The sequence below is a fragment of the Balaenoptera ricei genome, chromosome 18 (genome assembly GCF_028023285.1).
Source record: "Balaenoptera ricei isolate mBalRic1 chromosome 18, mBalRic1.hap2, whole genome shotgun sequence".
NCBI lineage: Eukaryota > Metazoa > Chordata > Mammalia > Artiodactyla > Balaenopteridae > Balaenoptera > Balaenoptera ricei.
Genome location: NC_082656.1, coordinates 11,662,852 through 11,675,201, shown reverse-complemented (window position 1 = coordinate 11,675,201; position 12,350 = coordinate 11,662,852). Strand labels below are relative to the sequence as shown.

Genomic DNA, 12,350 nt, shown 5'->3' with positions numbered 1-12,350 from the left:
TCTCAACCACTGCGCCACCAGGGAAGCCCTAAGGCAATTTTTATATCAATTTTTTGCACTTAGTTATATACTGTCTATGACACTTTGAACTGTTTAATTTTTTGTGCATGTAAAACCTAACTTCTCAATTACAAATTACTTTGAGTTGAAGACCAGATGTAAAATGTATTTGTATCACTGCTAAAACTATTTAGTGAGTATTTTGTAAGTATTCAGTTTTGTTTTGTTTTGTTTTGTTTTTCTGGGTGTATTATAATTATTTACATAGTTGTTAAGAACTTCAGAAATACCTGTACAGGTATTACACTGCTTCTGGTCGTTAGAAAATAACAACTTTTTCTTAATCCTGGTCCAGCTAGGACTGTGACTCAGTCACGTTATAAAATAAGTATTCTGTTTTTTCACATGTTGGTCTGTACACAGCAACAGAGAGAGATAAATTGTGTGTTCTCATTTTACGAACGTGGAAACTAATCCGCCTATAATCAATGCTTCAATTCCCTGGGCACCTTGGGAAGAGTTCCTAGACTAAAACTAATGGCTCAGGCCATGACTGTACTCTGGCTTGCTCATTCTATTCCTTTACCTCTCACCTTTAGTTTATCCTTGGACTGACCACACACACTGTATCTTCATGGCAGCATTGACTCTCCTGTAACCAGGTAGTTCACTTCTCCCTGTGTCTGTTCTTTAAACAACATACCAGCCACAAATGCAAAGGCCAACTCTAGTCTCCTCTGTTACCAGCTGATCCTGGTTGTGTCAGAATGGGTACAGAAACTAAATCAATGTTTTCTAATAAAGACGTATCATTTGAATCTAGGCTGGCATTTGCTTGCAATATGTAAGCTAAGGATAACAACAAAAATGAAACTTTATGTCTCCAAGAAATAAGAAACAGGAAGAAATATGGCACAGACATGACTATGCCAAAAACAGGGCACCTTTCCCTTTTTTTTTTTTTTAATACAAAGAACTATTAGTGTTTTATGAAATATTATTTAACTCTCACCAAAGCTAAAATAATAGTGCCTGGAAGGCAAGTATATTTAAAGTTGTTCTCAGAGGGGAAAAAAAATCTCAATACATATACATATGCAGATATATCTTAAACACGGTTAAAAATGCAATTCAAATAAAATATATCATTACTAATTTTGAAATATATTTCCTTTTTACTTGAAATCTAGCCATTATTAAATGGGATTTGTTTATCTTAGTTTCAGGTAAATATATTATTCATCACCAATGTCTAAAGTTAAGTCTATAAATTAGCAATACTGTTTAAGATCTATACAATTAATTTTGTAAAAGCACAGATTTTTTTTACCTCATTTGTTTGCAAACCTCAATATGTTTAATAACTTACTACATGTGTAAAATGAATAACATAGTAGTACGAAAAAAGAATAAATTAAGTACCACATGAAAAAATATAGAGGGAACTTCTGTTTTCCAGGAGTTTCCAGGGTTTCTTCATTCAAAATTAAATCAGATTCTCAACTCTAAGAAAAAAGTTTCTTATAGTGTTAGAAGGTGCTGTTTTTGTTTTTGTTTTTAAAATACAGTTTTTGCCAAATCAAGGACATGAAACAAACTCAAGCAAACCAAAGCTTATTGGTTTAATTATTGAATAGCATTTGTTAAATTAACGAGGATATTCAAATTTGGGCCATATAATCACTAAATAATTAAACTTGAATACGATACGCTTCTCTTCTTCAAAACGTAAGAAATGCAAGGTTATACATTTTTCCTTATTTTAAAGAACAAAACAAAAAATTGGAATCTTGTGAATCATAGGTCAAATTCAGTGCTAAACAAGAATACATTCCAGCTTGTTATGAATATTCATTAATTACATCCTATAGGCTTCCAAAAGAGTGATAGAGGTTTATTTTAGGCAAATGATTAATTTATTTCAAAAGATCACTCAAGTTCTATAATTTAAAAGTCTTTCTTATTTGCTTTATAGTTCAATTCATATTTTAATAATTTAAAATCCAATTATTATTGCCAAGATATTATAGGCAATTTTACATCCCATTAACCTTGCTTTGTTTTAATTATAAAGATCCTTTGTTAGATTCCTTTAAATGATCCAGTTTATAATTTCAGCCTGTCCTAGGGAGTACTTTAATTCAGCTGCACATTCATCAGCTATTTTTGTCCTGTTAGTTGTAGACAACTGCACAGTTGCTTTCTCCAGCTATGATTGATGAATTATATTCACGAATGTAGCTGTTAAGTAGGATAAACATTTATAACAATTTCCACTTAAAGATTTTTATCTTCATTCCCACAAGGAAAATTAAAGACATAGTCTAACAACCAAGAGAAAATATTTTGTATGTTTCATTTTACACTATTAGAAAAAGTTAAGAAAAATGTTGTATGTCCATGCAAATGGGATAAAAGTATATGTAAAGAATCTAATTTGTGCCTAGTATAGAGTCGGCATCAACAAACAGAAGCCAGATAAACTGAGTAATGTGTCTTTACTGTAACTACATCTGAACTATCTAAATAGGATTTTTTAAAAAAATCTGGAACTCCCAGTTCAAATTTATGAAAGAGGAAGGTCTAAATTGAAAGGAAATGGACCAAACTAAAGATAGGAGTCGGCAAAATTCTGAATATATACTGTATGTAGTAACAAAAAAATAACAAAATAACCTTCCATTTTTAAAGTGTCTATATTACTGTAGTTGTAATAAATGTCATATATTACATCCAACCTTCAGAGAAACTAGGCAGGATGTGAAACAGTGTCAGAGGGAGATTATGTTACATGCCTAGAATCTAATAGTTTATCATTAGGAGAACTGGTATTTGAACTTGTTACAAATAATACACATATGCTCCATATTATAATAGGCACTGCGGAAATAGCCATAAAAAATACACCACAAATAAACAGGCACTAACACTGTGGTACGGTAAGTATAAAACAGGGGAAAATGGAAGGTGGTTTGAGAACATGGGAAGGCACCTGATCCGGAATAGGGATGTGGAGGGGTTGGTGCTCAGAGAAGAGATTATTTTCACTAAAGTTAGAGAAGTGAATGTCTTAAAGCAATGCCCATCGTCTTTGTCCTGTGGACTACTGGGGAAAACACTACAATAGCAAAGACAGCATCCTCAATCAGGACCCCCAAACACTGGCAAGTCTCCTGTGTTTCCTTAGTCATTTCTCTCCCCAGTTTCTCTACACTGGCTATTTTCAATATTTTCTACTCTTCTCAAGTATAACACCTACCTCCCCAAATTTCCTTCATTCTCAGAAAATGGCCTTACCTGCCACTTTATAGAGAAAACAGAAGGCATCATTACAAAAACTCTCTGAATCCTGCCACCAATTTAATTGCCTGCATCCCTTCTCAATACTCATCCACAAAAGGCTAACCCCTGTCCCTCTGCCTCACCCCTCTCAGAGACTGTACTCTTTTTAACTGAGTAGAAACTTTTCTTCTTTCTTTCCCACCATATTGGCTTCTTTCCATCAGCATTTTAAAATACTCAAATCCTTCCTTCTACTCCTCTCCTCCCCCTGAAATTAAAACCCTATCCACCACCAGCAACCACCCTTTCCCCTTCTTGGCCAGCCTTCTTATAGTTGTTAAGTACTTGCTGCCTATACTCACCTCCCGCTCACTTCTCACCTGAAAACATCCGAGCTACTCCCCCTACTTCCCTCAGTTATCTGCTCCCATCCTCTACCTGCCTTTTGGCACATTTATTACATCAGTAATTACTTAACCTAACACTGTTGTTCCCACCGGACTGAAAGCTCTATTAGCACAGTGCCTGGCTCTATACCCAGCATCTTTAGCACGTAGGTATTCATTCACCAGTATAAATTTGAATGAAATCAACATGCCCCTCTTGTCACTGACTCCAGTGGTGCCTTTAATCCTGACTTAAAAATCCTCTTGTTGACTATTCATTCCTTCTCAAACATTTTACTCAACATTCTTTTCTTCATTCCTTCAACAAATATTTGTGATGGCAAAATAGGTACTAGGCATTATTATTCCAGAAACCAGGGATATATCAGCAAATACGAGAATAAGACACGAGTTCTGAAGGGAAGTACATTTCAGCAGGAAGACATGTAAACCAAGAAAAGATTTTGAGACGATGTTATTGAATGTTAAAATAGAGTCATGTAATGGAAGTCTCATAACACAATAAGATGGTCAGGGGAGCCTCTCTGAGAGTGTGACATTTAAGCTGATTCCTCAGTGAGGGGAAGAGCCGATCACGTGAAGATGTGGGGAAAGAGGATTCCCAGCAGAGACAGCAGCGAGAGCCTGGCCGCGTGTTTCCACTCACTCCACACACTCCCCCTGAGCATCACACCTGTATCCTTATCCCCCATTTACCTCATGCAAACTGAGAACTCTTGAATTTAAATCTCCATATTAGCTGTCTCTTTGGAGTTGGACACCCAAATTCTAAGATGCCAATTTAACATTTCCACTTGGAACTTTCATAGGCGCTACAAATTCAGTGTAACCGAAAGTAAAAATATCTCTCACCAAATTCATGCCCTTCCTTCTGTATTGTTCTAAGTAAACGATGCTTGTACTATAAATCATCCAGCTATTAAAGCCAGAAATCAAAGTACCTTCTTTCTCCTCTTACCATCCAATCTATCAGCAATTCTATAGATTTAATTTCCAAAAGATACTTCAAATTTGTCCACTTCTTCCATCCTCATAGCCACTATTGGTTGCTCAACGACACCATTCTCTTCAAAAGGATTCTGAAACTTCAGATCGGTATCTCGCTTCCAGTCTGCAGCCCCAGATATCCATTTGTCACTCTGCAGATTATGCCAAACCTCTTCAACTACAGCCCTGTACCCTTAGCACAGCTTACAAACCCCTCCATGGCATGACCCTTGCCATGAAGGGATGGCCCTTGCCTGTCTCTATGTGGCTGGTACACAACATGCACTGAGTGCAGACTCCAGACTAGGTTAAGTGCTTTGCCTTATGCTTGCATTAGTATCTGTAACACCCCTATCACAGCACCCTTGTGTTACTGTATGTGCTAGTCTAATGCTTGTCTTTCCTCCAAAATTTAGGACCATGTTTGTCTCATTCACTTCTCTATTCCCAGCGCCTATAATAGTGTTTGGTATATAGTAGGTGCTGAATAGACATGTGCTGTATTAATGTACACATGAGATGTTCTTGTATATTTAGAGCTAGTCATATTTCAATATTTGTTCCAAAATCATCTTTACTGGAGGAACTATTAGTATAAAAAATGGAAACACAAATCTAGAATGGCACAAAGAACATTATGAGTATTTTGAGGTTTTCATGGATTAAATTTTTTAAATATTATAATTACTTTCTATAATTCCAACTCCTTTCCTAAAACCAAACAAAATAAACTCCAAACACTACCAATGAACAACAAAACAGTTTCAAAAGCTAAAAACCTCTATTAGCAAAATTTTCACTCTCCTCCTTTTCTAAGACAATAACTATAATCTTAATCTTAAATGCTGGAGCTTCAATTTGTTAACTCTTCAGAGTTACTGATAATAGCATAATTTTTGTTTTTACTTCACAGTTGAAACAAATTAGCAAAACTAGGGTGTATGTGAAGTGAGAGATTTCTACAACTGATATGACAATGAGCCACCTGGGCAAAAGTTTTTATTTTCTGTTTTTTCATTGCCTGAAGATGGATAATAATTATTATCAATTCTTTTCACCATAAAGTTTTATAAGAAGTAGAGTGTATTACTATGTTTAAAATTATTATTTATGCTATAAAAGAAAACTAATATTTTCCTGCATCTTTTGCTTGGCAGTGAATGAAAAATTTATTTTAATATTTAGAGTTATAGTATTATGACTAAAAATAATTCAATCATAAAATATCTAAGTGAGAAATACACAATAAGATGAATTGTTATAAAAACAAAGGCTATTTCTCAGAATATACTACACTGATGAACAAAAATACTAAATTGCATTTAAGTTAATTTTTTTCAAAATGGGTTTTTATAGCATATACAAACTAAGTTTCAAAGAATAGCTCATAAAATATTCTTTCATGACACCTCTCTTGATAAAGATAAAGTTTACATACAGTAACATTATTACTTTATCAATTTAATTAAATCTGGTTTCAAATAAGAAATAGATTACCCCAAATCTTCAGTCATTATTTTCCAAAGAACACACTATATCATAGAAGAAACTCAAGTTGTAAAGGACGCAGGTCTTCGGCTGATAGAAGCTGAACATGTCAAAATGGTGACAGTTACATCTGTCTTAGTGTATCCATTGCCAATAAAGTATTGGAAAAATCGTAGTGAAAAATCTTACCACAGCATCATTTTAACAATGGTATAAATAGATTCCTAACCAGACCTTTATAGTTCCTATATTAAACTTCTCTCACATTTTTAGTTGGATACTAGATAGCATGACATGGTCGAATAAAACTATTTCACATGAACTGAGATGGGCTGAGTGAGGAAGTAAACACTGAACACGGCTCTGGAAACAGATGGAGTGGCAGATGGGACTGCAGATTGGGTTCACTTGATCTATGTAAAACAACTTTACTACTTGGTAAGACGTGGCTCAGATCTCACAAAAATCTTATAAAGTTTGTCCCTTTATTTCATACCTGCTTCCCCTCCGCCAAATAAAAATGCTTAACATTTTAAACTTTGCTCCTTTAAAGTATAAGCGCCTGTGTGATGAATCATTTAACTAAAATATATTTTCTTACACATTTTTGGAACAGATGGTAGGCAAGAGTAGTCACCCGGTGGAATAAAATGTACACTGACTAGTTGTCTAAAAATTGTAAAATTAATTACCTTCCTTCATTGATGAGTTCAATAAATGCAAGTCCTGCATTCTTCTGAATAGAATTTTGCCATTCCTAAAAGGAGGAAAGCAAACCAACTGTAAGAAAAATGAGCATGTAAACAAAAGTAACATCTGGTTTAAGGATCATGTTGATCCTAATAACTTCCACGTGATATTACTTCTAAATCTTTCTAAAAGATTTTTAACAAATGTTATTTTGCAAGAAATCAAAACTTTAAAAGCAGTCCTGTATTACTTAGTTAAAAAGGTGCTTTTGAATTCCCAGTGGTACCGACTAAGATAGAAAGTGAGATCACAGGGACAGAGCTCACTGTGACTGTAAAATATTGCTTATTTTACACTCTTCCTACGGCATATTTAGAATATGCTTTAAGTAATTTTTTGGTTATTAATTTATTCTAGTGATTTCAATTTTTTTGGTCTTTTTAATATAGCTGGCAAATTGAATTTTTTGGATTAAAAATTATATCCCTTTCAATGGTACTATAAATAAATACTTGCCTAACATATTTTTATTAAAAATCCTTATTGATCAGTCATGCCACTCATCTATAGACTTTTCCTCCATGATTTTCCACTAATTAAGTGCTGGCCACAAATTCAGCTTCAGGAAACACAGTCTCCATGTCAACCCTTCACTCTGTTCCTGCTCACTTTCCCTTTTAAAGCTGTGCACACATGCTGGGAATAAATGTGGTCCCCAAAAGTAGGTACTTAGTATGTAAACATTCTCTGTTCTAAGTAAATTTGTGAAGAATTAGAAGAACAAATCATGAATCTATATTTCCCCAGGAGAGAGAATCAACAACTTGGAAAAAGGGACATGATAGTCTGGGGACAGTAATGATCTAATAAAAGCCTAAATGACTCTGTTTTTAGCAAAGCCATTGTGTTTTAGCTGCCATAACTTTTATCCAAATGACAAGATCTTTGTTGCATTTTACTGAACTTACTAAAACTTTCAAATCATTTTTGTCAAAAACAATTGTTGACAACACTTTTTCCCACATTTTAACAAAATGACTTACTATTCTCCTCATATATTTTGCATTAATTGAGGCACAGCATTAGGCAAAAGTCTCCAAAGAAGAAGAAACAAAAAGAGGATAGAAAGAACTAGGCTGATTCTTGGGAACCATTCACAATTTTAAGATTAGAAAATGCAGCAGTTGAAAGGGACAAGAAAAGATCTAGAAAAATTTAAGAACAGATGCAAAATATTATAGCATTATTCAAAAGAAAATAATCCATGTATAATACATTGGCTCAAGAAAATAAAAAAATACAAGACCCTTTAATCACTAATATCATTTTTTTAATGATTAGGAAGTTAAAATTCTATTGTATGTGAACTGCAAAATTAAAATATAGTAAACCACAAAATATATGAAACACAAAAACAAAAGTACAAAAATCAAAAAAGATATCATTCCAGAGGAGGGTAAGGAAAGCTCTGGTGGTAGAGTCGGCACCAGAACCAGGGGCTGGCACTAGAGCTGGTGCTGGCTCAAGCTGCAGAACTGGCCCAGGAGCTGATGCCTGAGCTGGCTCTAGCTGTGGAGAGACTCTATCTCTGGTGCTACTGCTGGATATGCTGCTGAAGTTGGCACTAGGTGTATTGCTGGCCCTAGCTCTCTCTCTGGATTTGGTGCCAAAGCTGGCTCTAGCTCAGGCAGTAGTGCTAGAACTGGTTGTGAATTGGCTCCAGTTCTGGGACTGACTTTAATTCTGGCACTGGTGCCAGGCCTGGTGTGAGAATTGTAGATAAGGATGGCTCTAGATCTGGAGCTGATACCAGCTCTAGAGCTGAAGCCAGAGCTGGCACTAAGAAGCAGCTGGTACAAGAGCTAGTGCTGGAGTTGGCTCTAGCTCTACAGCTGGATCTACCTTTATCCAAGAGTTAGTGCAGGTGCTGGCTCTAGCTCAGAGGTGCTGCTAGGACTCGTTCTGGAATTTGCTCTAACTCTGAAGCTGCTGCTAGAGCTGGTGCTACAGTTTATAATGGAACTACCTCAATCTCTGGAGCTGGCTCTAGTTATATAGCTGGTTCTAAAGCTGATTCTAGTTCTAGTATTGCTACTGGCTTCAGCTCTGGAGTTGGATCAGGTCCCAGAGCTGTATGTAGCTCTAGAACTTATGCTAGAACTGGCTCTAGCTCTACAGGTGCTGGAGCAGGTGCTAGAGCTGACATATGAGCTGGTGCCTGAGCTACTAATATACTTCTGAAATCATTACATAGAGTTGACATCCTGACATGAAAGACAAATACCAAGACAATAGTACAGAAGGGATACTAGGGACAACAACAACAAAATATAACAGCAACAACAAAAAAGGAAACCTGAAAATGAGAGACAGTGAAGCAACAGAAAAAAAATTCATAATTACACAGCTGAGATATGCAAAGGGATTGCAGACATAAAAAGAGACAGCTTAAAAAACAAAGTTGAAAACATCTCCCAGAAAATAGAACAAAAAGATAAAGAGTTGCAACAATAAGAAGAGAGATAAAGAAATAAGGAAAGTGGAGAATCTTCTGATGAAAACCAATATCCATTGAGTAGGAATTGTAGAAAGAGTGAATAGGGAACATGGAAGAGAGGAAGTTATCAAAGTAATTTAAATTATTTCCTAGGAATTAAGTACATGACATAACATCCCCAGCAAAGCACATCATCATAAAATTTTAGAACAGGGTTAAGGAAAAGGCTTACAGGAAAAAAATATCTTTATACAAGGAATCAAGAATCAGACTGACACTAGACTTCTCTAGAGCAAAACTGGAAGATAGGAGAAAAGAAAACAACACCTTCAACAGCAAAAGGAACATAATACTCAGAACATTATACCCAGCCAAACTATCCATAAAATATGAGGACAGAAGAGTTACATTTTCAGACATGCATAAACATTTATTTTTCATCCACTCTTTTTCAAGAAGAGAGAAAAAGAACCTATTGATGGTGTGCGCTGCCAAAATGAGGAGTATATCAAACAGGAGAAACAAGATAATGTTGTGACAGCCCCAAAATCTCAGGGGCTCAAAAGACAAAGGTTGATTTCTTGTTCAATTTCCAAGTCCACTGCCTGTGTTCTGCTCTGCTTCATCACCACCCTCACTTTGGGAGCTAGACTGACAATGTAACCATTGTCTGGAACACTATAGGCAACCAAAGTGGAGGGAAAAGAAAAGAAGTTTAAGTATCACTGGCTCTTATAGTTTCTGCCCAGAAGTAACACATGTCACTTCTTCTCACATTTCTGGTCAAAGTCACATGACCAAGCTTCAGTTCAATGAAGCAAAGGAGTGCAAACCCACCAAGTGCTCAAAATGCGGGAAAGAACCAAACGTGAACAACCCAAAACATGACTCTAAGGGAAGAAATCAGATAAAAGGTGGATACAGATCTAAGAAACAGTTTACAGAACTATTGTAAAGCTAACACAGTTTCTGTGAAGAATTAGGAGAGACTTGTATGCAGACAGACTGTCAAGAAGGAAATAATTAATTTCATCAGATTATAGAGAGGTTTTGAATACGGAAGACATATTTTGAATGAAAATCTAGCATTGCAATGTATATATTTTTTCTTCCAGAATTGTTTTTGTGAAGAAGCAGGCAATATAATTCCTAAATTTCTTTAATGACAATATAATGCAATTGAAAGGCTTTGTATTTGAGTTCAACTCTTTCTTCAGAACTCTTTCTTCAGAAAAATCTCTTTTTTCAGAGAAAAATCGGTTCATAGTTTTTAGGGCGAAGAGACTTAAATACAGTTGTAGACCATAGAGAATGAAAGAGTCAGAGAAACATTGATTACAAGAGAGAAATGGTGACAGGGAAATCTTGAAGAAGGCATTAAAGAATGGGGTGTCCTGGAAAGGAATAAGGATACTTCTTTCTTCAGAAAAAGAGTAAAACTAGGGGTAGATGATGTTTTTCTTTTCTTGTTCACCGATAAAATAGTCCACGGTATTCAGGAAGGGACCCTGACTTAAGTAACACAATTGTAAACTGTAGTGTAATTCTTTTCCAGAAGAGTGTAAACTCCCTGGTCTTATTTGCCTTGGTCTTGTGAAATAAAATGTGGTTTTAAATCTTAATATTTAATTTTTAGCACCAGCTACAGCATGAGACACATAAGTAATACTCAATAAATACTATTATTGGTCATTTATTGGGTAAGCTGCAATTCACATGCAATTCACCTCTTGGTATTATCAGAGATGTGAGGCCATATGACAGGTATTAAAACCTCTTAAACTTTTCTTATTAAGAATGCTCATAATTAATTGAACATAAGTGTTTCTCTACTCCCACAGAAGCATAATCTAACTGGGTTCTTTATCTGTGGAGACATGAAAGAGCATTATTAATCACAAAAAGAAGAAAGGATCTCTCTCTCTCTTTTTTTCCATCCTCCATCCATAGGGAGGGAAGATATTTTCTATCCTCCTCTGAGCCCAAGCAAAAAATTTTACAGACTCTGTCTATCTTGCTCTTCTGTCACCACTAACTGTCCTGTTATTTCCTCAGACGTAAGTAGATATGAAACACTTATGTGATACAGGATTTTAAGACAACAAAAGCCAAAATGCCAATTTTCTAATATAAGAGTTTAAAACTTGATAACTTAATAGTATTTTCGATGTCTCTGCAACTTCACTTTTGTATGTTTTATATGCACATTATATGATTAGATTTTAGATATTGTATCTTTGAAGGAAGAGCCATATTTTATTTGTCTGTGGTAACCACAGAACCAGAAGAAATAGATGATGTAAATTGCACAGTGACTATACTACAGCATTAAGGCAAAAAGAGTTCAATTCTAGAAGTTTAGCGACATCAGATGGAAAACACAGAAAAAATCCTTATGTATAAAATTTATATTATTATGTATAAAATATTATATTTCCTGGTATTTTTTTTCTAGGTTCTACTAGTTATTTGCTTGCCAAACATGAATATTTTCTTCTCTACCACAGAAGCCTACTGGTTATGCTTTAAGATGATATGGCTGGGAGTACAAGTGTAATTTTGCAGGCCTTGACCTAAGTAAGGACCAAAGTAGATTTCACCTAATGTTAAAAGAGTATAATTGAGTTTTTGAAGATTTTCAAAATTCTTCATCAACTACAATAATCAGTTTGGACAATTTCAATTTATCAAGTCAATTTCTGTTAACTACATTAACTAATACTAACAATTTGTAAGGTCAAAAAAATGTTACCGGTTGTCTTTCCTTAAGAAAGCAAGTTTAAAATTTTTATTTTTCAAACTGTGGTATGAGATCAAAGTCCCAGGCAGGAGACATACTAAGTGCTAGGACATACATATTCATCTCCCTGGAGTCTGGGAGGAAAAAAAAAAAAAAAGCCATATAATTTAATTTAAAATTATAAGTAATATAAGAATAATATAGTAAAATACGAATTTTAAAACATAAGAGCATAGAATGTTCCTGTTGTGGTGGCTTG

General features: G+C 35.0%; 1 protein-coding gene across 8 annotated transcripts in view; it reads right to left on the bottom strand.

Moving 5' to 3' along the window:
* The window catches only part of NBEA (neurobeachin), a 612,623-nt gene that overhangs the window by 318,234 nt on the left and 282,039 nt on the right, over positions 1 to 12,350 (bottom strand). For all 8 annotated transcript variants that reach the window (XM_059902450.1, XM_059902451.1, XM_059902453.1 and 5 more), the window contains one exon: positions 6,857 to 6,921. In XM_059902450.1, the coding sequence (XP_059758433.1) occupies positions 6,857 to 6,921 (65 nt within the window). The remainder of the gene's footprint in view (positions 1 to 6,856; positions 6,922 to 12,350) is intronic.